Source organism: Oryctolagus cuniculus, chromosome 18 (genome assembly GCF_964237555.1).
Source record: "Oryctolagus cuniculus chromosome 18, mOryCun1.1, whole genome shotgun sequence".
Classification (NCBI taxonomy): Eukaryota; Metazoa; Chordata; class Mammalia; order Lagomorpha; family Leporidae; genus Oryctolagus; species Oryctolagus cuniculus.
The window spans coordinates 1,408,951-1,435,805 of record NC_091449.1 but is presented as its reverse complement, the minus strand read 5'-3'; the positions used below and the strand labels follow the sequence as shown (position 1 = coordinate 1,435,805).

General features: G+C 48.8%; 2 protein-coding genes and 1 pseudogene across 2 annotated transcripts in view; 2 read left to right on the top strand and 1 right to left on the bottom strand.

Annotated features, from left to right (window-relative positions):
• The window catches only part of LOC100345379 (zinc finger protein 773), a 66,961-nt gene extending 40,106 nt beyond the window's left edge, over positions 1-26,855 (top strand). Inside the window, exons 5-7 of the mRNA XM_070063464.1 lie at positions 582-16,624; positions 18,508-18,546; positions 25,528-26,855. Coding sequence (XP_069919565.1) covers positions 582-1,654 — 1,073 coding nt within the window. The 3' untranslated portion in view covers positions 1,655-16,624; positions 18,508-18,546; positions 25,528-26,855. The remainder of the gene's footprint in view (positions 1-581; positions 16,625-18,507; positions 18,547-25,527) is intronic.
• Positions 16,457-26,855, top strand: LOC100345635 (zinc finger protein 549). Its single transcript, XM_051835315.2, is given in 7 exon segments — positions 16,457-16,590; positions 18,508-18,546; positions 20,801-20,927; positions 22,738-23,505; positions 23,508-23,702; positions 23,705-23,977; positions 23,980-26,855. Coding segments are annotated over 7 exon segments (1,761 nt in total). The 5' UTR covers positions 16,457-16,572; the 3' UTR covers positions 24,321-26,855.
• On the bottom strand, positions 19,277-26,682 carry LOC138846762 (protein FAM50A pseudogene; annotated as a pseudogene).

Sequence of the window (26,855 nt, the reverse complement as noted above, 5' to 3'; positions counted from 1 at the left end):
AGCTGGGGCGGGGGCCAGGATGTGCTCAGAGAGGCTTCAGACCATGCCAGGAGTTTTCCAGGGTGCTCATGTTTTGGTACCATCTTTTCTTACCTAGTTGCCTAGTTACCATTGCTATTTTCATTTTGACCCAGGGCTGTCCCCTACCTGTCTGTCTTCCATGTTTCACATATTCTCCAACAGTGGCTTTGACTGAGTATGCTGTGTGGGGTGTACTTGTCCCTGACTAGTGCTTGAACACTGGCTGTTCAGTAACAGTCAGTTTCTCTGGACCTGGGTGCACCCTTCTCCCCTGTTGTTATGGGTCTCCAGTAGCTGAGGCCCTACATAAAGCCGTCTGCAGAGGCTTCATCTCCCTGTGCCGCACCTGGCCTGTGTCCTTGTTGCTCGTGAGGTCTTCCCACTCTGTGAGCTTGCTGAATTCAGTTCTGCACAGCAGGCACTCCCCCATCCTGACCTCGCTTCCTCATTCTGCCAGCTAAACCAGGGACTCATTACTGAATGTGTCAGACATGCACTTGTTAGGGTGCTGCCCTCCCCCCCCGCCCCCCGCAATGTCATCAGGATTCCTTCATATTCAGGTCGCTGGCCTGGAGGGGACACTGCGGAGGCGCCCTGGGAACAGAGGGTTTCTGTAAACGAAACGCTCCGCACAGACCCTCACCAGCACCAGCAGCTCGACTGTGGACAGAAAACCTTAAACACAGAAGAGGGGCAGGCCTCAGCATGGAAGAACTGCAGAGTACACTTGCCAGAGAAACCCTGGCAAAACGGGGAGGGTAGGAGGGATTCCCTGACCAGCTCAGGTCTCCCCAGGCAGCAGGGGACCCACAGTGGAGGAGAGCCCTATGGGAGCACTGAGAACCAGGAGGCCTTGTGCAGTGGGAAAAGGGGTTACAAATGCAGCGAATGCGGCAGAGCCTTTGGTCAGAAATATTTACTTGTTCAGCACCAGAGACTACATACTGGAGAAAAGCCTTATGAATGTAGTGAATGTGGGAAATTATTTAGCCATAAATCCAACCTTTTTTTACACCAAATAGTTCACACTGGAGAAAGGCCTTATGGCTGTAATGAATGTGGAAAATCCTTTAGCCGAAATGCTGACCTCATTCAACACCAAAGAGTTCACACTGGAGAAAAGCCTTTTACATGCAATGAATGTGGAAAAGCTTTCAGGCACAATTCTACACTCGTTCAGCATCACAGAGTACACACTGGAGCAAGGCCTTACGAGTGCCCGAAGTGTGGGAAGTGCTTCAGCTTCAACTCCAGCCTCATGAAGCATCAGAGAGTTCACACTGGAGAAAAGCCGTATAAGTGCAGTGAGTGTGGGAAGTTTTATAGCCACAAGTCCAGCCTCGTTAAACACTGGAGGGTCCACACTGGAGAAAGGCCTTTTGAGTGCTGTCAATGCGGGAAGTTCTTTAGCCAAAGCTCCAGCCTCATCCAACACCGAAAGGTTCACACTGGAGAAAAGCCTTTTAAGTGCAGTGAATGTGGGAGATTCTTTAGCGAGAACTCCAGCCTTGTTAAACATCAAAGGGTTCACACTGGCGTGAGGCCTTACGAGTGCAGGGAGTGTGGGAAGTTTTATCGCCACAGCTCCAGCCTTGTCAAACACCGAAAAATTCACACTAGAGAAATGTCTTAAGAGTGTGACAATCGTGGGAAATCCTTTCACCAGCGTTTCAGCCGCATCCGACACCAGGAGGTTCGCACTGGAGAGAAGTCTCGAATACAGGACATGGGAGAAAACCTTTGGCTGTCCCTCCAGCCTCATTCAATGCTGCACAGTTCGCAGTGCTGCAAGGCCTTATGAGTGCACTGGATGTGGAGAAAGGCTTAGGTCAAAGGCCAAAGTTCAGAGTGGAGAAAAACATCAGGAATGGAGGGGACTTGAACGTTCTGAGAGTATCCTTTAAGAGGGGTCCAGAAATTGATGACATTTGTATAAATATGCCTTCTGGGTACAGGAAGACAATTACTGATACTCAGCTCATCCCAAGAAGCCTGGAAGCTCCAAGAGGAGGGAGCCCTGTGTTCTTGGCTGCATCAGTCTGGCGTGGAATTTCCTTCTCACTGCGTGTAGAGGGCGCTGGGACCAAAGGCCTTTGTTCACACTGAGAATGTTGCTATTTTTACTGAATGCTAGATTTTTCTGAATACATATTACTTCATTTGCTGTATATTAGAGCCATCTCCAGAGACTGAGAATTGTGTTCTTATAATTTTGTTGGGGAACAGGTTTCCAGAGCTCCTGATGCTGTATGCTGGAGATTGATCCAGGTGTTTAAATTGTAAAGAGTCTGTCAAAGTGTGTTCTGAATGGCTAGGAATTTCACATTTGTTCCTGTAGTATGTTAGATATGCAGTGTCTTCATGTCAGCCTGACACTTTGTATGTAAGTATATGATGAGTCATTCATTTTAGCCATTTTACTTGGTATTAAATTGTGGTTCTTTTCCTTAATTAATCACTGTTGAGTATTTTTTTCATGTGTTTGTCACTCATATCTTTTTAAATGAACAGTCCATATTTTAAAAATTGGTTTCTTGTTGTTTTATAATCTAATATTTCTGGATACAATTGCCAGTATTTTTCCACAATCTGTGGCATTTGTTTTTATTTTTAAAAGTATTTATTTATTTGAAAGGCTGAATAACAGAGGGGAGAAAAGTCTTCCACTCATTCCCCAAATGGCTGCAATGGCTAGGGATGATCTAGGCTGAAGCCAGGAGCCCAGAGCCCCATCCAGGTCTCCCATGTGGGTGGCAGGAGCCCAAGTAATTAGGCAATCCTCTGATGCATTCCCAGAAATACTGGCAGGGAGCTGGATTGGAAGCAGAGCAGCCAGGAATTGAATCAGCACTACAATATGGGTTGCCGGTGATGCAAGCAGCAGCTTAACCCAGTGCACCACAGAGTTGACCCCTGGAAATGTTTTAAGCTTTTAAAAATGGGGACAGCTACCAGATTCCTGTGGTTGGCTTGGATAAACCCCCATCTTTAGAGGTCTCATAACAGACCTGTCCCTTTTGACATTTGGTATAAACCTATTCACTTCTCAGACCCTCAAAGAAAAAAAAAATGAACATAACACCTTGTTTGCATTGTCTGTATTATTTTTAAGGATTCATTTATTTATTTGAAAGGCAGAGTTACAGAGAGAGAGTGGGAGAAACAGAGATCTTTCATCTGATGGTTCATTCCCCAAATGGCTGCAGTGACTTGAGCTGGGCTGGTCTGAAGCCAGGAGCTTCTTCCAGGTCTCCCATGTCGGTGCAGGGGCCCAAGGGCTTGGGCCAAGTGCTGTTTTTCTAGGAGCATTAGCAAGGAGCTGTATCGGAAATGGAGCTCATTCAGTTAGTAGAATGCCTTGCACTTTGTTCTTTCTTAAAATTTATTTTATTTAGGAGGCATCAGTGGGGCTGTCATCCCTAAAATGTCTACAGCAGCTAGGGCTGGGCCAGAGTGGGATCCACCAAGAACAGGGAGTCCAATCCAGGTCTCACATAGGTGGCAGGGACCCAAGTACTCAAGGCATCTGCTGCTGCTTCCAGGGTGTCCATGAGCAGGAAGCTGGCACACAGCACTGTAACATGGGTTGTGGGAAACGCAAGCAGCGCCTTAATCATTAGGCCAAATGCTGATTCCCATTTTATTCTTAATATTCAAAGTAGCTTTGGTATTTGGGGTCTTTTGTGGCTTCATATGAATTAATTTTGTTCTTCATTTTCAACTTTCTTTAATTATAAAGTGGGTTGTTCATATGAGATCTTTTTTCTTTTAATTATAGCCCTTGGTCCGCAAGATATTCTGTTGTTAGTCTTTTTTCCTAAAGTTTTATTTTGTTTTACATTTAAGAACTTGGTATTTGATTTAATTTTTGTTTAAGGTATAAGGTTTGGGTTGATGTTCATTTTTCGCTTGTGAATGTTCAGTTACTTCAGTACCATTTGTTGATGAGACTGTCATTCCTGCTGAATTGCTTTTGCCCCAGATCAGAGACCAGGAAGGCAGGTGTGATGGCTGCCAGACTATCTGAGGTGTAGGCGGCCCCCGCAGGGTTGCTCACACGGTGGTGTCAGGAAGCACCCGTAGTGCAAGCTGCCGGGACCAACAGGGACAAGCCGGATATGGGCTGCTGGGAGGCCTGAGGAAGCAGGAGGTAGAGCTGCGAGGCCTACGCACCTGCCCTGTCTTCAGCAGAGATTACACTCTCCTCTACACAGTGCTGACCATGTCGACTCAAATAGGATTCTCTAGACCTTCACTTGGAGATGGAATCCAGACTGAAAATGAGCTCCCCGTTCACAAAGCCTCAGGAAACTTACCTTCATTGTCAGTTCATTTTTAGCATAGTGAATATAGGTTTTAGAAATTTTTAGCAATGTAAGAATAAAATGTATCTTCTGAAGATTATCATCATGTTGCTAAATCTTGTATTATTGGTTTACCAATTTTTCAGAGGACATCCTAAATCTAAATCATATATCTAAAAAATGTTTATCATGTTATACATGAATGAAGATTAATGACCAGTGAAACAAAACACTGTGTTTTTTTTTTTTGAAGATTTATTTATTTGAAAGAGTTAAATAGAGAAGGAGCGGCAGAGAGAGAGGTGTCTTGCATCCACTGGTTCACTCCCCAATTGGCTGCAATGGCTGGAGCTGCACCTATCCAAAGCTAGGAGCCAGGAGCTTCTTCCAGGTCTCCCATGTGAGTGCAGGGGCCCAGGTGCTTGGACCATCTTCTACTGCTATCCCAGGCCATAACAGAGAGCTGGATCGGAAGTGGAGCAGCCAGGTCTCGAACCAGTGCCCATATGGGATGCCAGCACTGCAGGCAGCAGCTTTACCCGTTACACAACAGCACTGGCCCCAAAGGTATGCTTTTAATTATAATAAAGAGTTTATAACAGTTTGAAACTTTTTAAAAAAGATTTATTTTATTTACTTGAAAGTGTTACACAGAGAGAGGAGAGGCAGAGAGAAGGAGATCTTCCATCTGCTGATTCACTCCCCAGTTGGCCGCAACGGCTGGAGCTGCGCTGATCTGAAGCCAGGAGCCAGGAGATTGCTCTGGGTCTTCCCACATGGGTGCAGGGTCCCAAGGACTTGGGCCATCTTATACTGCTTTCCCAGGCCACAGCAGAGAGCTGTATTGGAAGTGGAGCAGCCAGGTCTTGGAACTGGCGCTCATATGGGATGCCAGCATTGCAGTCGGCAGCTTTACCCACTATGCCACAGCACCGGCCCCCAGTTTGAAAATTAAAATCTATGAGGGGCAAGTGTTCAGCCTAGCAGTGAAACCACTGGTTGGAATGCCCACATCCTATAGTATAGTACCTGGGTTCAAGTCCCAGCTTCATTCCTGATTCCAGCTTCTTGTTAACTGCACACTGCAATTCTTTGAAAAATTATGTAGTATAGATTTTATGCATCTTTGTATGCATGCATGTAGTTGAGACCAGCAGCTGGTATCTACATATTTTTATCTGAATTTCCACTTAATATAAGTCCCAAATTTATATATTTCCTCCTCCCAGTTGTGGACTTTCATATTTTTGAGTATGATATGCATAAAGAAAATAACAAATTTACATGGCCAGTTTACTAGCTATTTCTAAACTTAACATCTGTTTAATTATTGGCCAGGTGAATAAGTAAAATATTCATTGTACTCCGGAAGTCTTATGTGCATTCCTTTTTTTTTTTTTTTTTTTTTTTTAAGATTATATATTTATTTTCAAGGCAGAGATAGAGAATTGGGGCGGGGGGAGAGAGAGAGAGAGAGAGATCTTCTATCTACTGGTTCACTCCCCAAATGGTTGCAATGCCTGGGGCTGGGCCAGGCTGAAGTCAGGAGCTTTTCCTCGGTCTCTCATATGGGTACAGGGGTCCATGTACTTGGGTCATCCTCCACTGTTTTCCCAGGAGCATTCACAGGGAGCTGGATCAGAAGTAAAGCTACTGGGACTCAAATTGGCACCCAAATTGGATGCTGGCACTGCAAGCAGAGTTTTAACCTGCTGCACACAGGGCCGGCACCATTTTTCTGATAATTTTAACATCCATGTGTGGACACATATATATGTAGTGCTATTTTTTTTTTAAAGATTTAATTTATTTATTTGAAAGGCAGAGTTTCAGAGAAGCAGAGGCAGAGAGAGAGAAAGAGAGAGAGAGAGATGTCTTTCATTTGCTGGTTCACTCTCCAGATGGTGGCAAAGGCCAAAGCTGGGCTGATCTGAAGCCAGGAGCCAGCAGCTTCTGCCAAGTCTCCCAGGTGAGTGCAGGGTCCAAGCACTTGGGCCATCTTCCACTGCTTTCCCAGGCCATAGCAGAGAGCTGGATCCGAGTGGAGCAGCTGGGACTTGAACTTGAGCTCATATGGGATGCCGGCACAGCAGGTGGCGACTTTACCCGGTACACCACAACACCAGCCCCTTTAGTTCTATTTTGCCATTTGTATTAATGGAACCATCTGAGTATAAGAATTATTGTATGACTTATTTCATGTGATCAACATACTTGTTATTTCACTTTCATTTCTGCATATTTATCGTTTCTATTTTCAGCTTTTTATAGTATTCTGTGATATGAATGTATGAATAAAATACATTTTACATTCTCTCTTTGAAGGTTTTTATGTACTTTTCTGAGGTGTTGGAAGTTGAGCGTTGCTACTGTAGAGATACCTTCCACGTTTCCCAGTTCGTGCACACTTGTGTATGTGGAGTATGTATCGATCACGAGAATTTGTTTTGCACACACTTGAACAGGGTTACACTGACTGTGTAACGTGGTAGTTTGCTAGGACCTGCAGAACAGAGTCTCGCAGAGTGGGGCCTTCGCTAACAGAACTTTCTCTTCTCAGGGCTCCGGGGGAAGGATCCTGTGGCCTGCTTCCTCCCTGTGCCCTGCCACGGCCTTTCTTCTGTGTGGCTGCATTCTTGTCAGCTCCTTGTCCTGGGAGAACAGCAGCCCTGTTGCCGTGGGGCTCCCTGGGACCTCACTTAACCTCCTTTCTCTCCTTATAGGCCCACTTAAAATATTGCCACATTGGGAGTTACGGCTTCAGCATAGGCTATCAAGAATGAATTTCTTGATAAATGAATTTTTATTAGCCAATAGTGAAATATAAAATGTATTTTCTTAACTCTTCCATTTTTATTCCTAAATCTTACTGACTTCTGTCTTTGAGAATTGCTTACAAAAGTTTCTTTTATTAAAGCAAACATTATTTTTTTTAAGTTTTTTTTTCTTTGTATTTGAAAAGTGGGAGAGAGATATTGGAAGCACTCCCATTTCCTGGTTCGCTCCCCAGATGCCCCAACAATGAAGCCTGGGCAGGCTGAAGCTGGGCCTGGGATCACAATGAAGGCGTCTTCCCTTCCCTTTTCACGTTTTGGCTGACAAGGGCTGGCCGTGACTAGGGAATAATAATGTCCGTGAGAATCCCAGGAGCCTCCCGAAAGGAGATGACTTGGGAAGGCAGGGCTCGCACCTGGCGGAGAGGGTCTGCAACCCTCCATTGCAAACAGCTGAACCCCATCATCAGGCAGCCTCGCCCAGTGGACCATCAGAAGCAAGTCCGACAGTCTGCCTAACTGGCCGCTGAGTGCGCTTCCCCTGCAGCTACCTCTCCCTTTCAAACACTCTGCGGGCTTGCTGGGAGGAAGGGGCATGTCTGGATCCAGACAGCACGCTCTTCGCAAAATGGCCGGCTCAGAACAAGCTTTCTCCTCTTCCCTGCTCTGATCTCTGGTGAGGTGGCTGTCCAGGGTTCTGTCCCACAGCCTGGGTGAGCGGGCCAGGACCAGGACTCCTCGAGCAGCCCAAACCTCGCCTATTACCAGGGGAGGCCAGTGGGCGTTTGTGCCCCGTGGCTGCGATTCCAGGGACCCCCGCCGCTGCTGAGAGCCCCCTCTCTCCCCGCGGCAGCACCAGCTATTGGAAACGCTTCGTTTGAAACGGTGCTTCGAGGGAGCCTTCAGGAGCCAAGCCCAGGTAAGCGAACTGGGTGCATACCAGGAACCCTCTGTCCTCACTGCTTGGGCTAAGTCGTTTGTTCCGGAACCGACTGGTGGGAGATAAGATTCTGAGACCACTACCACAGTCCCTCCATGAGGAGGCTTTGGCTTGGGAGAGTGTTGTCTGAGAATTTCTTTCTTTGGTAAAACATGGCAGTTCAAGCCTGTTGGGTCGCATTTTGGTTGATTGGGCAGCCTGTAAGTGTGACTGTATAGCTAAGACATGGCTAATACTGCACGGCCTGTGTGTGTGTGTGTTGGATCTTAAAGGCAGGCAGCATTAGATGGATCCGTGAACTGAATGCTGTCCTGTGGCTATGGAGGCTTTCTCAGAGCTCTGGTGAATGGGGTGAAATCCTTATGTGCAAGTTTTCCTGTTGTGTAAGAAGGTTTTTTTTCTCTTTTTTATAAAGAAGGATCTAGATTGATGGTTCAAATGAAAAAAATTTGTTCCACTTGACAGTAAAACCCAGGAAGAACTACATGATGAGGAAAATAACCTTTTACACACACTTTCAAACAGCTGTGTTTGCAGCCATTGATGCCGAAAGGGATGTGTTAGGTGTCCCTCCTATGTTTTTTTCATTTTAATTTTTAATGAAAGCAAATAAATTTCATGTAATTCATATGCACAGACCTAAGAACATAGCGATACTTGCTCCCTAGCTCCCACTCACCCTCTCACCCTTCCTTCTCCTCCTCTTATTCCCTCTCAATTTTCACAATGATCTACTTTCAGGTAACTTTATACTCATAAGATTAACCCTACACCAAGTAAAGAGTTCAACGAATAGTAAGAAGAAAAAACTTTATCCAGGGGGTGGGGACACAAGGGCTGTAAACAGTCATCAAATCTCAAAGTGTGATTTTCGCTCCTATACGTTTCTGGTTCTGTTACCACAGATCAGGGAAAGCATGGTATGTGTCTCTTTGGGACTGGCTTATTTCGCTGAGTATAATGGTCTCCAGTTGCATCCATTTTGTTGCACAAGAAAGGATCTCATTGTTTTTTGCAGCTGAGTAGTATTCCGTACTACATCTATATAAAATCAGTTTCTTGATCCGGTCATCAGCTGCTGGGTGTCTGGGTTCATTCTCGAGTCCCTCCTGATGTAAAAGTGCCGGAGCTGCAGTTCTGCATCGCCCTAGTGGTAGAGCAGCGCCCAGGTCTCCCCTGCTCTTAAAACCCGGTGTAACTTCCCACAGACGTCCCTGGTGTAATTGACAGTGGGAGACAAGACATCATAATGCAGAGATGATTTAAAGTGACAAATCTGAAATGAAGACTTTCTCATGAGAATTCAGCTCCTTAACCGGAACTAGAGTTATCTTGAAAACTAAATGGTTTCATGATGTTTTTTCTCCTGAAGGTTCCAATGAGAAAAGTCATGGTTAATTCAGGTTAAGAGCAAGAAGTGATTCTAATCACTTGATGGTGATTAAAAGGAGTGAGAAATTTAAAAGAGCTGTTACAGAAACTGCCTTATCTTCTGTCATGTTATATATGTGTTTGTGTATTGTATGTTGTGTCTGTGGTAAAAGATTCCTTAAGAGTTATGTTTTGATTTATAAAGTGCTTACATAAGCCTAAATTGTCAAATTAATGCAAATACCTTTGGGTTCATGTGACAAACTTAGGTTTTAAATTTGTTTAGAAGTAATTGGCTCCTATATTGATGTCATGTGCTATTTTTAATTGGGGCTTTTCTATGTAACTGGCTTAGGTAACAAGGATTTTCTGTGTCTTGGGGGAGGTTCCTTGTGTTTCTGTGGTCTTTGAGGCTTGATTGGGAGAACTGAGTTTTCATCTACCCATTTAAAAATGTTTGATCATCTGAACTTTGATTATATCGGGCCCACAGCTTTGGCTGAGAACTCAAATTCAATATTTTTTTAAAGATTTATTTGTGGCCAGCGCTGTGGCTCACTAGGCTAATCCTCCGCCTGCAGCACCGGCACCCCAGGTAGAACCCGGGGTGGACCATCAGAAGCAAGTCTGACAGTCTGCCTAATTGGCAGCTGAGTGGGCTTCCCCTGCAGCTACTCTCCCTTTCAAAACACTCTAGTCCCGGTTGGGGCGCCGGTTCTGTCCCGATTGCTCCTCTTCCAGTCCAGCTCTCTGCTGTGGCCCGGGAGAGCAGTGGAGGTGGCCCAAGTGTTTGGGCCCTGCACTCACATGGGAGACCAGGAGGAAGCACCTGGTTCCTGGTTTCGGATGGGCGCAGTGCGCTGGCCATAGCAGCCATTTGGGGGGTGAACCAATGGAAGGAAGACCTTTCTCTTTGTCTCTCTCTAACTCTGCCTGTTAAAAAAAATCATTCATTTGAAAAGCAGAGTTACACGGGGGTGGGGGAGCTCCTCCATCTGCTGGTTCACTCACAAGTTGGCTGCAACAGCCAGAGCTGGGTTGATCTGAAGCCAGGAGCTTCTTCTTGGTCTCCCAGATGGGTGCAGGGGCCCAAGGACTTGGGCCATCCTTCACTGCTTTCCCAGACCAGACCATAGAGAGCCGATCAGAGGTGGAGCAACCAGGACTTAAACCGGCATGCATATGGGATGCCAGCACTGCAAGCGGCGGCTTTACCCTCTATGCCACAGCACCGGCCCCAGATTCAATGTATTAAATTATCTTGTTACAGAAACCTGGGATGGGAGAACTCCCTTCCTACAAACAGGCACCAGATTCAGTGGAGGATCAAGCAGTTTACTACACCAGCAGGCTCAGCTGGAATCATCTCCTGAGAACTGAGCAACAATCCCAAGTGTCTTACAGTATTTATAAATTCATCAGCATCACACCTTAGCTGTTACAGCATTGCTGGGTTTAAACTGCAGCCTACGTGACCTAGGACCACACTCCAATGGTCATTGGGGCCAGTATGTTTGTAAAAGAGATACCAGGGGCAGATTTATTAGGACGAATAAGACTGAGTTCACAGAGCAGAACTTAGGACGTCTTCCCTCCCTAGACAAGATCCCAATGGCAGCTGCTCACTAGTTACCTGGGAGCAGCGGCTTTTCCAGGTCTGTGTTGGGAGGAGGGGCCGCTCTTCTTTCTTTGTCTCTGGTTGTGGCCGTATTTCCTCTACAATCTAAGATCTTATTTTTGACCAAAATGGTTTGAACTTCTGAAAATTCTTTTAGATTTAAAATTCTGAACTGAGTCTTTTGGCTTCCAATTGAGGAAATTTCAAAGGATAGGGTTCTTTTTTTTCTTTCTTTTTTTTTTTTTTTAATTTACTCATTTGAGAGGTAGAGCTACACAGAGATGGAGGAAGAGGCAGAGAGAAAGGTCCACTGATTCACTCTCCCAAATGGCTGCAACGGCCATAGCTGGGCCTATCCGAAGCCAGGAGCCTGGAGCTTCTTCTGGGTCTCCCACATGGGTGCAGGGCCCTAGCACTGGAGCCATCTTCCACTGCTTTCTCAGGCCACAGCAGAGAGCTGGACTGCAGAGGCACAGCCAGGACACAAATTGGCACCCGGATGGGATGCTGGTGCCTTGCAGTCAGAGGCTTAGCACACTATGCCACAGTGCCAGCCCCAGGAGAGGATTTTTTCTTTCTTTTAAAATTTATTTTGGCCGGCGCCGCAGCTCACTAGGCTAATCCTCTGCCTTGAGGCACCGGCACACCGGGTTCTAGTCCCGGTTGGGGCACCGGATTCTGTCCCGGTTGCTCCTCTTCCAGGCCAGCTCTCTGCTGTGGCCCAGGGGTGCAGTGGAGGATGGCCCAAGTGCTTGGGCCCTGCACCCCATGGGAGACCAGGATAAGTACCTGGCTCCTGGCTTCGGATTGGCACAGTGCGCCAGCCGTGGTGGCCATTGGAGGGTGAACCAACAGCAAAGGAAGACCTTTCTCTCTGTCTCTCTCTCTCACTGTCCACTCTACCTGTATAAAAAAAAAAAGATTTATTTTATTTGAAAGAGTTAGAGAGAGGGGGAGACAAACAAAGATGTCTTCCATCTGCTGGTTCACTGCCCAAGTGGCAGCAATGGAGCTGAACTGATCCAAAGCCAGGAGCCAGGAGCTTCCTCCAGGTCTCCCACGTGGGTGCAGGGGCCCAGAGAACTGGAGCGGAAGTGGAGCAGCCAGGTTGAACTGGGATGCAGGCACTGCAGGCTGGGGCTTTAACCCACTGCACCACAGCACCGGTCTCCAGGATAGGATTCTTAGCATGGAGAGGAAATAGCTCTTTGAGCTAATTTAGACTGTAAAATAACAAGCTGAGTCTGCCTGGGTTAGGCTTGCTAGCTTTGAGTGTTCTTTAAATCTGAGATTACTATATGATAAACTGACTTTCTGTATTAATGCGAATAATCAAGACCCTACTGCCTGCTACTGGATTGCAAATTTGTTTAAAGGACATTTTCCTCTTTGAGCTTTGTGCTCACTCACTGCCCCTCAGTACAGTTCTTAGTGAGAAATGCTGGCCTGCTGATCTGAGAGGATGGCTTGCGCCTGCAGGAGTGGTTATTCTGACCATGGACTCTAAACATAGCCTCTAAAGATTCTGCTTGGATGTGGCTGAAAGGTTTCTGACACTGACTCCTAGTCCTCCGTCTTTCCCCCACAACATGGGACTAGTAAGACCAACCCACCAGGACCAAGTTCATCCTGGCAACATGGAACCAACAGAGCCTAGTACAGAACCGTTGGTTAATGCTACTTTCAAGAAAAAGATGACAAAGTGGGGGAATATGGGAGTTAAGATGGAGTCACTAGTGTCAACCCTAAATTAAAATTAAGGCTGAGGAGGTGTGCTGTGGTGCAGTGGGTTAAAGCCCTGGCCTGTAGAACCGCCATCCTGTATAGGTGCCGGTTCGAGTTGCAGCTGCTCCACTTCAGATCCAGCTCCCTGCTATGGCCTGGGAAGGCAGCAGCAGATGGCCCGAGTGCTTGGGCCCCTGCACCCATGTGGGAGACCCAGAAGAAGCTCCTGGCTTCAGATTGGCCTAGCTCCACTGAAGGAATGAACTAATGGATGTCTCTACCTCTCTCTGTAATTCTGTATTTCAAGTGAAATCTTTTTTAAAAAACATAAGGCTGAGAGGTTATGAAAAAGTTTTTTGTCTTCAAATAAATCTTTTAAAAAAGAAACAGTTACAGAGAGAGGTCTTTCATCCACTGGTTCACCCCCCCAGAAGGCCGCAAAGGCCAGAGCTTGGCTGATCTGAAGTCAGAAGCCAGGGGCTTCTTCCCCGTCTCCCATGTGGGTGCAGGGGCCCAAGGACTTGGGCCATCTCCTACTGCTTTCCCACTCCATAGCAGAGAGCTGGATCGGAAGAGGAGCAGCTGGGACTAGAACCAATGCTTATATGGGATGCCAGTGCTTCAGGCCAGGGCTTTAACCCATTGCATCACAGTGCTGGCCCCTGAAAGAGTTCTTAGGCATGATTACCCAATGGTAACTATCACAATAGCCTGCAAGAAGTGCAGCCTGTACAGAAAGCCACCTTTTCAGAGCTTTGTTAACACATGATACCTGAAACTGTCATAGTACATGCTAGAATCACATGGCACCCATACTGGACCTGGGATAGCTCTTTGATTTCTGATTACCAAAAAGGTGATTAGGACAGAGTATTAACTCAAAATCTAAAACTAAGTGCAGTTCCCAGTGGCGTACATTTAAAACACCTGGGCATTGTCGCCCACAGCTGGATGTGTCTTAGAGTAACAGTCACGTGATGCCCACCTTGCCATGTTGCCACTTCTGGAACAACAGCGAGGTTCCCAGCTCACTTAGGACTGTTTGGGAAGTAGCTGTATTATCTGATAATGTAAACATTACTGTAAGAATTGTATTGTCTTTAAGTATACCCACCCTGCTTTCAGAGCCTCCTGAGAAACCGATGTATGAATGCATTGGACAGTATATTCCAGCAGGCTGTATCTGATTGATGTCCCTTTAGAAACTCCAGACCTGAAATTATTTACAGACAAGCAGCTGAATGGATTAGAAAAATTAGTCAAATATGCATGAGTGACCTTTAAGAAAACTTCGGAAGCAAAAGCATTGCCCCGAGGTATCTCAACCCAAAGACTAAAACTCGTGCCTCACCCATGCCTTATGCCTTAGAAAAGATAGAGTAAATCTTTATAACGACTTTAAATGCCCTTTTTCTGTCTTATATGCCTATTGGGTTACATAGACAGAAACTTTGCAAATAAATACTTAAGCTAACAATTAAACAAATGTCTTTGACTTGCTCTCCCTGAGAGGGAGAAACCAAGGAAGACATTCTTCCCCATGTCAAAACTTGTCACTCCCCAGGTCCCCTACTCTGCTGTCCATCAGCAGGAAGGGTCAGCCTGGAGTCGATGCCCCTGTTCCGTAGATATGGGATGGAGGACATCAGCAGGTAACTGGCAATCACAGTGAGGCACCTCCCTCCCCTCGTAATTTGGCTGACAAGGACTGGCTGATGTAAACTGCCTGTGACCAGTGAGTAATGCTTGCAGGGGGGTTTCAGGAGCCTGCTGAAAGGAGAGGTCTTGGAAAGGCAGGGCTTGCACCCGGCTGAGGGTGTGCAGACAGCTGAACCCCATTATCAAGAGGCTTCCACCTGGAGGGGCCCCGGACGGAACCGAGTCTGACAGCCTGCCCGATTAACACTCACTGGCCTCATCGCTTTCCCCTGCAGCTACCCTTCCCTGTAAAAACACGTTGCGGGCTTATTGGGAGGGAAAGAGCACATTTTCAGATCCAGAGATCACTCTTTCCTCAGATGGCCAGCTTGAAATAAATTCCTTCCTCTCACAACTCTCGTCTGGTGAGTGGACTGTCCAGGGCAAGCAGCAAGGGCCTGATTATTTTGTCCAGTAAAGAGAACTCCATCCAGGTCTTTCACGTGGGTGGCAGTGACCCAAGGAGTTGAGACATTCACCTGCTGTCTTGCAGGCCATGCATTAGCAGGAACCTGGATCAGAAGCAGAGCTGGGACTTGAACCCAGTGCTCTGATGTGGGATATGGGTGTCAGAAGACACAGCTTGTGTGTATATGTGTGTGTGTGTGTGTGTGTGTGTGTGTGTGTTTGGTTCAAAGATTCATTTATTTGAGCGACAGAGGGAAGATCCCTCTCCCTGCCCTTCCCATCTGTTGGTTCGCTCCCTAAATGGCCACAGTGGCTGGAGCTGGGCCAATGCAAAGCACCATGCTGGTGCAGGGCCATCTTTCACTGCTTTCCCAAGCCATTGCAGAGAGCTGGATCGGGATTGGAGCAGCTGGTGATCATATAGGATGCTGGCACTGCAGGTGGCAGCTTTACCCGCTACAGCCCGCAGAAGAGGCAAACTCCTACCCCCAAGAAATTTCTTTAAATTAAGGATTTTGTCAGCTTTCAACTTTTAAAAATGTGCTGTTTCTAATGTTTTGACTTTATAAAAATAAAACTCATTTTTTAAAAGATGATTGATTTACTTGAAAGACTGAGTTAGAAAGGTGGGGACAGAGCAACGTCTTCATCTGCTTATTCACTCACCAGCTGGCCACAATGGCTGGAGCTGAGCTGATCCGGAGCCAGGAGCATCACCTGGGTCTCCCACGTGGGTGCAGGGGCCCAAGCACTTGTGCCGACTTCTGCTTTCCTAGGAGCTTTAGCAGAGAGCTGCATCAGAAGTGGAGCAGCCCAGACTGCAACGGCGGGGATGCCTGCACTGTGGGCCAGGGCTTTAACCTGCTGCGCCACAGCATGTACCCCTCAAATAGTATTTATGTTTTTAAAGCAGTTTTGTTTTTTTAAGATTTATTTACTTGAAAGTTACAGAGAGGTATAGATAGAGGGTCTTCCATCCGTTGGTTCACTCCCATATTGGCCACAACGCCTGGAGCTGCGCCGATCCAAAGCCAGGAGCCAGGAGCCTCGAGCCTCCTCCGGGTCTCCCACATGGGTGCAGGGGTCCAAGAACTTGGGCCATCTTCTCCTGCTTTCCCAGGCCAGAGCAGAGAGCTGGATGGGAAGAAGAGCAGCCACGACTCGAACCGGCGCCCATATGGGATGCCGGCACTGTAGGCGGCGGTTTTACCCGCTAAGCCACAGCGCCGGCCCCCAAACAGTATTTAAAATTTATGTGACCAGCTTTTACAACTCTAGCTTCAGGTGCTTTGTTCCTCTCCCCCAGACCCTTCCACTGAATTTTGTAGGGTACTGATCTCGCTAGTCGCGCTGGCAGGACAGGAACTACATTACCCAGAATGCCGTGCGCCCAATCTACGAACGTTTTGGCCAATGAAGGCCTAAAAGACACTTCCCGCGAGTGCGCACTGCTTTGGGGCGGGACTTCCGGCGCGCTAGGCTGGGCGATCGGTCTGCTGGTTTCTGATTTGATTACCCCGGCGCTGGTCCCAGCCTGGTGCAGATCCTAGTAGCTGGGGCGCCAAGGGGCTTAGGGCAGGCGTTTCTCCCCGCTGCAGACGGAAGAGACGTGAGGCTCAGTGTGAGCGGCGGCCGAGATTCGCTCCCGGACTCTCCGGCCGTGGCGCTTCCCGAGGTCCCAGTCTGCCCGCAGCCTCTGTGGCAGTGGCCAAGATGGTGAAATCGCCCCGGGTGCGTGCTGCGGGCTCCAGATCCTCACCCAGAGGTGAGGGCCCCAAATGGAGGGCAGCCTAGGCCCCTGCCTGTAGGGCGGCCTCGGGGGTCCCCGTGCCGGCTTCTGGGGGCCTGGGGAGTGTGAGTGGGGTTTACAAGTATCCCTAAGGCTGGGAAGGAGGTGATGAGGGGGACACTTGGGAGACCACTGCGATAGCGTCCAAGGTTACGGTGGACTCTGGACCGGGCTGGAGGTGGGGCGGGACACGACACGAATAGAATCTTGCAATGTCCTAAAGCTGGAGGGGTTTTCTGCTCCCCCCAGTCGCGCCTGAGCCACAGCAGGGCGTGAAGGCCAGGTCCCAGGGTGCTACCTGAACATCTGGGAGAATTAGAGAATCAGGTAGGTAGGAGGTGGATTTTGGACAATATTTATTTACCTGAAAGAGGTAGAGACAGCTCTTCCATTCACTGGTTCACTCCCCAAAAGGCCGCAATGGCCGGAGCCTATCCGATCCGAAGCCAGGGGTCAGATCTTCTGGGTCTCCCACGTGGGTGCACGGGCCATCCCCCACTGGACTGGGACTGGAACCGGTGCCCATATGGGATGCCAGGGCTTTAACCCGCTGCGCCGGCCCCTGGACGTGATTCTAGAATATTGCAGTGTAGTTAACTGGGCACCTGGAAGCAGGAAGCAGGGTGGAGACTGGGCCCGTGCCGTCCACATGTTGACGGGTTGGGGTCTGCAGCTCACATTCAGAGGGAAGTTCTGGGGTGTGCTAGCGGGATTCTAGGTGAAAGGCGAGGGGCAGAGGCCTGTGGTCACAGGGCTTGCTGCAGAGGGCAGCCTGGGATGGATGCGGGCGGAAGGCCATGTGCGGGCGCCACTGTACCATGCGGCCGTTTACTCCTTGTGGAGAGCTTTGCAGACCGCAGAGTTAACATTTATGAAAGCGCTCAGCACTTGGCTGAAATTCTGCTTTCCTAAAGATAGAACTTTTGTCCTGTGTTCCTCGCAAAGACTAAAGCTCTTGGAATCTCCTCAGTGAAGAGTGGCATTTGTTCTCCCTTAGGAAACCTGGGTTTTCAGAGTGGCTTGGAGTGTGGTCCCTGGAAATTCACAGTGGGGCTTGGTCAGCAGAGACAGAGTAACTTTAAGATCTTAGCCTCAGGCCTCCGGGGCGAGGGGTGAAGATCAGGTTATATAAGGTCTTGAACAGAGATTCAGGAAGCCTCTGGGCGGTCTAGCTAAAGGGGGAAGAAAGTACCCTGCCGTGAAGAACTGGTATGGGGGGGGGGGACCTACATATTTTGTTTCAGAATTACAGATGCCTGTAATTATTTGATAAAAGGTAGACTCATCAAAAGCATTTATAGAAATGTTAGTCCTGGGCTTGGTAGTAAGTTTATTTATCATCATTCTATTTGAGAGATAGAGATGGATCTTCCATCTGCTGGTTCATTCCCTGAAGGGCATGCAACAGCCAGGCTTGGGCCAAGCCGAAACCAGTAGCCTAAAATTCAATTTGGGTCACCCACGTGGGTAGCAGGGATCCAAGTACTAGAGCCATCATCTGTCTCCTGGGGTGAACTTTGGCAAAAAGCTGGATCAGAAATGGAAGAGTCGGGACTCAAGCCAGGCATTCCAGTGCAGAATGCTGGGGTCCAAGTGGTGACTTAACTGTCCCACCCAATGCCCACCCTGGGGAGAGCTAAATGTAGTACTGGGCATACACTAGTGATTGTGATGCCTACAGCTGTATTAGAAGGTTGCTCTCATTTGCAGGTTTCCACCCTGCAAATCTCGTTGGCAAGAGTTAGTGGTGAAGACTGAGCCCCTGAGGTTATGAGTCTTCTCCAGTGCCAGGCAGAGAGAACATGGGCTTGGAAAACTACCTGGATCACCTTTGTCTTACAGCCTTCCTCTTCTCACAGCTCCCCATGGCGGCTGAGGGCTTTGTGGAACCGTCACAGGTAAGCAGAAGAACCCTCTCCAGCCCTCATCCCCACACCCATGGTCTTGGCACTGTTACGGCGATGGGGCTGTCCCCCCTCTGTAGCTTCGCTACTCAGTCAGGGCCAAAGCTCTAAGGAACTGTTCCCATTTTGAGCAGGCTGAGATCCTGAAAGGTTTCCTGAGGAAAGGAACAGGCATCTGAATGCCTGGAGACGAGTGTAACACAGGCATGGGCAGGAGTCAGTCCTGGAGTGGCAGGTTCGGGAGCCAAGGCCTCTACTGAGGGTAGTGGGAGTGTGGAGGGAAGTGATGCGACTCGGGTCCTAAATAAGATCCCTGACTGCAGGAGCCCGAGGATGAGCCTCGTGCCTGCTGTGACATTCCCGGTGAGTGCTGACGGAGGCCAGGTCCCAGCCCCCAGCCCTTGTGCTGAAGCTGAGTGGTCTGTTCCTTGATCTGTTACGAATAAGGACAACTTTCTGCTGGACGTGGTGAGACAGAAGTCAGGGGTGACCTCAGGTTTTTGGCTCTAGCAGATCAAACTGTGGAAGTGGCATCGTCTGAGAGGGAAAGGGAATGGGAGGAGTACTTAACAAAAGGAGTGGGGCTTCTCTCACACTTTCATTAAAGGTTATTTTTTAGCATTCATAGAACTGAGTAGAGCTTTCCTGTATCCCTTGCCACCCCCAAACACTATCTGTGTCCCCTGTCAGCGTGGTAGGTCTACTTAGAATTGAACATTTACACAAAGTCTATAGTTAGGATTTTTTTTTTTAAAGAGTTACAGAGAGAGGAGAGAGAGAGGTCTTCCATCCACTGGTTCACTCCCCAGTTGGCCACAACGGCTGGAGCTGTGCCGATCCAAAGCCAGGAGCCAGGAGCTTCTTCCGGGTCCCCTATGTAGGTGCAGGGGCCCAAGGACTTGGGCCATCTTCCACTGCTTTCCCAGGCCACAGCAGAGAGCTGGATCGGAAGAGCAGCTGGGACTAGAACCAATGGCCATATGGGATGCTGGCGCTTCAGGCCAAGGCATTAACCCGCTGTTCTACAGTGCCAGCCCCTATAGTTAGGATTTTTCTTGGTGTTGTGCATTGTATGGATTAGACAGATGTATGCTGGCCTGTATCATCACTATTTCCATTGCCCTGTAAGTCCTCTGTACTCCTATTAATCATCTTTTCTACCCTCTTCACTCTTAGTACCTATAGACATCTGACTTTGTTTCCATAGTTTCTCCCTTCCCAAAATGTCATAGTTGGAATCAAACAATATGCAGCCTTTTCAAACTCTTCACTTAGTAATGTGCATTTAGGGTTTCTCCAAGTGTTTTCATGGCTTGATAGTTCGTTTTTTAAGAAAGATGTAGAACTTTGAGAGAAAGATCTTCCATCAATTGGTTCACTTTCCAGATGGCTGCAAAAGCCAGTGCTGGGCCAGGAGCCTCATCTGGGGGTCTCCCATGAGGGTGGCAGGGGCCCAAAGCTTGGGCTGTCTTCTGCTTTCCCAGGCCATTAGCGAACAGCTGGCTGAGGAGAAGAGCTGGAACCCCTGTGGAATGCTGGCATTGCAGGCAGTAGTTTTACCTGCTATACCTCAATGCCAGCTCCACTCATTTGTTTAAAAAGATATGAGAGGGCCATCCTTTACTGCTATCCCAGGCCACAGCAGAGAGCTGGATCGGAAGAGGGGCAGCTGGGAATAGAACTCGGTGCCCATATGGGACATTGGCACTGCAGGTGGCAGCCTTATCCACTACACCAGAGCACCAGCCCCTGCTTTTTTTTTTAGCACCATGGAATATCTGCTTTTCTGGATGTACCAGTTCCTCTGCTTACCTAGACTGAAAGACCTCTTGGTTGCTTCCAAGTTTCTGCAGTTGCACATGTAGCTGTTATAAATAAGTTTCTCACTCATTTTGGAGTGGCACTGCTGGGTGACATGGAGTATGTTTTGTAACAAACTAGGTTTTCCCGGTTGAGCAGTGCGGGCTCCAGGAGGAGAATGGCATCCGGCAGGGCAGCAGTCATCCTGGACACAGAAGGAGCTGCAGGCCTGAGAGCGGTGCCCAAGTGAGGAAGGAGCTGCAGGTGCACCTGGGGTCCTGTCTAAGCCAGGACGTGGCAGAGTGAGTGTCAGGACCCCGGGAGCCGACTGCAGGCACAGGCCGAGACGCTGTGTGCAGCTGCACAGCTCCGACGGCGCCGCCTCGCGCCACGTGGCGATGCTGGGGATCGAAGTGGATCCTGAACTTACCTTTCCCCGTCATGACAGGGCCAGGTGACCTTTGAGGATGTCGCTGTGCGCTTCTCCCAGGAGGAGAGGGGGCTCCTTGATGAAGCCCAGAGATGCCTGTATCACTGTGTGATGCTGGACAACTTTGCACTTACAGCCTCGCTGGGTAAGGTCCCTCGCCATCACATTGCCGATCTATGCTGAGCTCTACTCGTCCCCTTTCTCCGGGGGTCACCCTGACCTTGCTAGAGCTGGACCACGGCCTGCTTTCCAGACCCTGGGTGCTGGATTTGCCTGGCCTGGGCACTTTATAGCTCTAGCATCTACGGTCCTGAAGTCTGTGAGCTAAGGATCTGAATTTATCGTCTTCAAGCTTGCCCCCCTCATGCCCTGTGGCTTTGCCAGTCCTCACGAAAGTCACCGTTTGGAGCTGTAACAAATGTCGCAGGTTCTCCTCCTGTCTTTAGTCGGCCTGACTCAGCAGTTACGTGGTTACTATTTACAGGAAACCCCAGGTTGTGACAAGACCTCCCCCCAAATTTCTCTCCTGTAGATAAGGGTTGGGTCACTTTAAGCCAGTGTTCAATTTCCTGTTTTCCCAGTAGGATTTCCCACCTCTCAGATCCCAGTTGAATCAGGGGATTGGGGGGTAGCCCTGTGATCCTGGCAAGGTGGAGCACTCTCCAGCTGTAGCAAGAGGAGCAGGGGGAGGGTATGACTTTTCTAGCATATGCCCGGATCGTAGTCAAGTACCCTGTGCCCACCCACCCCAGGCTCATGGCCCTGTCTCATTTGTCTCCTGTCTCTGCTCTGACTTCTCACCCTTGGCTGTGTTTTGTTCCTCCCTCTTCCATGTTCAACATAAGCCTACATTTACTGTGCCATGAGATACACATACAGACTTCAGAATCCTCCAACACAAGCTACACCCCTGTATCTGCATTTTCTTGGGATGGGATAATTCCACACAGTTCTCGCCTGATAAACTCCCGCTACCCACCACTGACGGGAGGGAGCTGCTGCCCTGCCCTTGTTCTCTTGGTGGTGTGGTGGCCTCACCGCCATGGGCAACTTTAGAGGCACAGTACTGCATGGTCTAACCTTATTTTTTGAATGATGTATTTGAAAGGCAGAGTTAGAGGGGGAGAGAGATTGATCTTCCATCTACTGGTTCATTCTCCAAATGGCTGTAACAGCAGGAGCTGAGCCAAGAGTTCTGTCCGAATCTCCCATGTGAGTGGCAGCAGCTCAAGCCATTTTGTACTTTTCCAGGCTCATTAATTGCGGTGGCGGGGGTGGGGGATGGCGGGAGCGCTGTGGCATAGCGGGTAAAACTGCTGTAGTGCCAGCATCCTATGTTTGAGTACTGGCTGCTCCACTTCCTATCCAGCTCTCTGCTATGGCCTGGAAAAGCAGCATACCCATGTGGGAGACCCAGAAGAAGCTCTTGCCTTTGGAACGGCCCAGCTCCAGCTATTGCGACTATTTGGGGAATGAACCAGCAGACCTCTCTCTGCCTCTGTAACTCTGCCTTTCAAGTAAGCAAATTAAAAAAAAGGGGGGGGGGGCGACACCATGGCTCACTAGGTTAATCCTCTGCCTGTGGCACCGGCATCCCATATGGGCGCTGGGTTCTAGGTCCTGGTTGCTCCTCTTCCAGTCCAGCTCTCTGCTGTGGCCTGGAAAGGCAGTGGAGGATGGCCCAAGTGCTTGGGCCCTGCACCTGCGTGGGAGTCCAGAAAGAAGCACCCGGCTCCTGGCTTTGGATCGGCACAGCTCTGGCCGTGGCAGCCATTTGGGGGGTGAACTACCGGAAGGAAGACCTTTCTCTGTCTGTAACTCAGTCAAATTAAAGAAAAAAAAAATAGGGAGCTGGATCAGAAGTGGCACAGCCCATCCATATGGGATGCAGGTGGTGGCTGCCAAGTCTCAGTTACTTTGATGTGACCCAGCAACCCCGTGCCTCTGTTCCACAGGTACTTGTGGCAAGCTGTCCTCACCGAAGTCTTCACACACTTCACCTGCGCTTTCTGTGCTGTCAGGGTGCTGCCATGGAGTAGAGGCTGAAGCAGCCCATCCTCGGCACACTGCTTCCCTAGAAGTAGTGCCCCAGGCCAGGGCTCCAAAGCCTGGTCCAGCCATCCCCAAACCTCATCCCTGTGAGATGTGCATCCTAGTCACGACAGACAGCTTGTTCCTGGCTGCGCACTAGGGAGCACTTCCTGGGCAGAAACCATACACCTGTGTGGCAAACATGATCTTGCCTGTGAGTAACTGCGAAGTCCCTATCTCAGAAAACCCTTTCACATGCAAAGACATTGAGAAGAATTTTCTGGGCAGCGTGGGCCTTCAGCACCCGACTGACCGCAGTAGCGGGTATCCACCTGTAAGCAGGGAGACCTTTCAGAAGGAGCAAAGGCACTGCAAATGGAGCAGCCATGAGAGCGCTCACAGTGCAGAAAGAGCTTAGGAATGCAGTGAATGCGACAAGTCTTTGAACTCCAATGACTCAGAGGTGAGGCACCACAGAACTCACAATGGAGAAAAGCCTTATGTGTGCAGTATATGTGGGAAGTCCTTCCGCCACAAACAAACATTTGTTGGGCATCAGCAGAGAATCGACACTGGAGAAAGGCCTTATGTGTGTGCTGAATGTGGGAAATCTTTTATTCAGTCCTCCGACACCAGAGAACACCGTGGAGAAAGGGCCTATGAGTGCAGTGACTGTGGGAAAGCCTTCATCTACAGTCACTTCTTGACCACCAGCGAATCCATACTGGAGAGCGACCTTGTGAGTGCAAGGAATGCGGGAAAGCCTTTATCCACTAGAAGAGACTCCTGGAGCACCAGCGAATTCACACTGGAGAGGAACCGTACGTGTATCCCAAGTGTGGCAAGGCCTTTATTCACTCATCTGACTATATTCGACACTAGAGGACACACAGTGCAGTGACTGTGGGAAGTGCTTCATCTGCAAACAATCGCTTCTTAAGCACCACAAGACTCACACTAGGGAAAGACCTTACGAGTGCAAGGACTGTAGGAAACGCTTCCATCTTAAGGCTAAACTTCTTCAGCACCAGAGAATCCACGCAAGACGACAAAATTATGAGTGTTATGAATGTGGGAAGGCTTTCAGCCCCCAAAACAAGCTTCTTGAGCACCAGAGAATCCACAGTGGAGAAAAGCCTTGTGAGTGTAGTGAATGTGGGAAGTGCTCAGGCACCACATCGGCCTCATTCAACACCAGAGAGTTCACAGTGGAGAGAGGCCCTACAGATGCACTGCCTGTGGCAAGTCCTTCATCTACAAGAACAAACTGATCGAGCAGCAGAGAATCCACCCTGGAGAAAAGCCCTATGAATGCAGTCAGTGTGGGAAGACCTTCAACAAACGGTATTCCCTTGCCAGGCACCAGAAAATTCATACAAGAGAAAGGCCTCAGTCATTCATGGGAAGCACTGTCACCATGGTCACAACTCAAAGACAGATATTTCAAGGGCTGCAGACAGGAGCTGAACCTTGTATCTCAAAGCCAGAGGCTCACCATGAGAGCTAAGCACTTGAGAAACTTTCTGCAGCTAACTTGCACTCTACAGTCTGCTTAGCATCAAGCACATGCTGCCCTATGTTATATCCCCAATATCCCCAGCCCTTAAGGGAATCCTGAATAATAGGAACCTTTGGGGGTCATCTTCCATCCTGCTGAACTGTTTCAGACAGACAAGAACCTGCACTGGCCAGAAGAACCATCTGAGTTCTGCTGGCTTGGAGGTTTTTGCTGTCTTCATAGATGCCATTTGTGTGATTAATGTTCCCTATTTCAAATCACCTGAGGGAAAACAGTCTGTCTCAGTACGTACTGATAAATACCTGACTGTTCAGGCCATTTTTAGCCTTGGTGGGGGCACATGTACCATGCAGGATCAGTTTGGAACTGAATTGTGCTCTGCCGTTGTGAAGGGGGAACAGCTTTGGTGGGCTAGTCTTCATGTGGCTCAATGGTACCCTATGCATCAGAAAATAATTCTTAGTCTTGTTATAATTCTCCTTGCTCACTTGGGCCTCCTAGGCAAGACTGCAGGGCCGGGTGATCCTGACTGTATGGTGTGGATGACATGTATTTCTAAGGGGCTCTGTGTGAGTTTTGTTCCCAGTGATACTCTATGTATCCTGGCACAGTTCATAGGAAGCTATTTCCCAAGTCCTTTCCAAGTACAGGATTTGGTAGGCAGTTTGTGAGACTGACGGGGGGCCAGGTACAACATGACTTGTTGGCCCAGAAGTCCCTGTAGTAAATGGGGAGTGGAGAAGATTGCAGCTAAGCACATCCAGAAGAGCCATCTTACTCTGGCTTTAACTTTGGAGGTACAGACAGATCTCACCAGGCTTAGATATTTCTTCTGTGGTCAGTTACTGTCAGCATAAACATCTTAGGGACTCAGAACTTTTGCAGACTGTTTTGAGTGCTGCACAGCAGTAAAGCAGTTTGAAGGCAGACAGGTCTATCATCAAAGTATGATGACACTTCAAAAAGTTTACGGAAAATGCATAGTATAAAAACTATGGGTTTCAAAATATTTTTGCTCCAAAATCAACATCTTTTAATTGTATCCATGAACTTCTTGTGAAGTGCCCTTGTGTGTGGTTTTAAGACTAAAATTTCTTAAGTGTCTCAAATGGGGATTATTTTCACTGCTTGCTACTATTGCTGCCATGGGAAAGGCTGTCCCTCATAACTTAAGAATTTTTTTTTTTTCCCACAGTGCACCTGCTCCAACTCTGACAAGTGCATTCTTTTTATTGTAAAAGACAAAGGCAGGGAATGGCGCTGCCAGGGTTGGGGTAGCCAGACGTCCAGAGCCACGACGACACAGTGGCATGCCCGGGGAAGCCAAAGAGGAGCCGAGACCACACCACCTCCCAGGATGCTCAGCGGATTGTGTACTTGTCCCACTTCTTCTCAGGGTCGTAGGGTTCCCAGTGGCTGGTGGGGAAGATATGCTTGTTTTTTTCATACCAGCTCCTCAGCACCACCTTGCCAGCATGGGACTCATCCTTCTCCACGGTGGCGTCACTGAGCAGCCGCACGTCATCATGAAAGTCGAAGTTGAAGAGTGGCCCACTCTTTCCCCGGGCCTTGGTGACGATGAAGTCGTAGAAGCTGTGATGGTGGGGGATGATCAAGTCCTCCTTGATGTACATGAGCTGCTCCACGCCTGCCGACCTGAGCTCACTGAAGTCTTTACGAAGGATCTCGAGCGCCTTCTGTAGGAACTGCTGCATTGTGTTGCCCTTTTTCATCTTGACTGTCCGCCGGTGCCCGGAGCCATCCCAGTAATTGAAGATGATCTCCATCTCCTCGCTTTTGATCTCTTGCTTGGCTTCCCACTCCTGCCGCAACTCCTCCCGAAGCCGGTTCTCTTCCTCCTCATGGTCTCGGTCAGGCAAGAAGTTTGTGTCGACATCTGGATTCTTCCCTAACTTCCTCTTCTTCGTGGTGACCTCTTCCCTTTCCAGCTCCTCCTCGTACATGGCTGCCTCCTCTTCTTCAGGGTGAAAGACAGGCTAGAGATCTTCCGCTTGGCCTCCTTCTTGCGCTCCTTCTCTCACAGTTTCTCCAGCTTCAGCTGAAGCTCCTTTGACTGCTCCTTCTTGGCCAGCTGCTTCTCCCGCTCCTTCACTAGGGCCTCCTGCTTGGCCTTCATGTCATTCAGGGTCACCAGACCCACGGTGCTGGGCTTGAGCTCTGCCTCCACCGCATCGTAGTGAGCAGAGAACTTCTTGTCGATATCGGATTTCATTATGTTCTCTGCAATCCACTGCTTCATCTGCTCCATCTGCTCGCGCTGCTTCTCTCGTTTCTTCATAAGGTGCATGGCGCGGCCCGCCTCGCTTGCGGCGCCCTTGTATTGAGCCATGGCGGCGGCAGCACTGACAGCAGCCTGGCTGGGTGGCGGCGGCGGCCAAGAATTTAATTATAACTAAATCTTGCAACAAAAAAAGGGGTGGGGCATAGATTTAAAAAACTTTTAAAATGGTTCTACACAAAAATATAAAACTTAAGTAATCTTGATAAGTCTTATATTCAAAA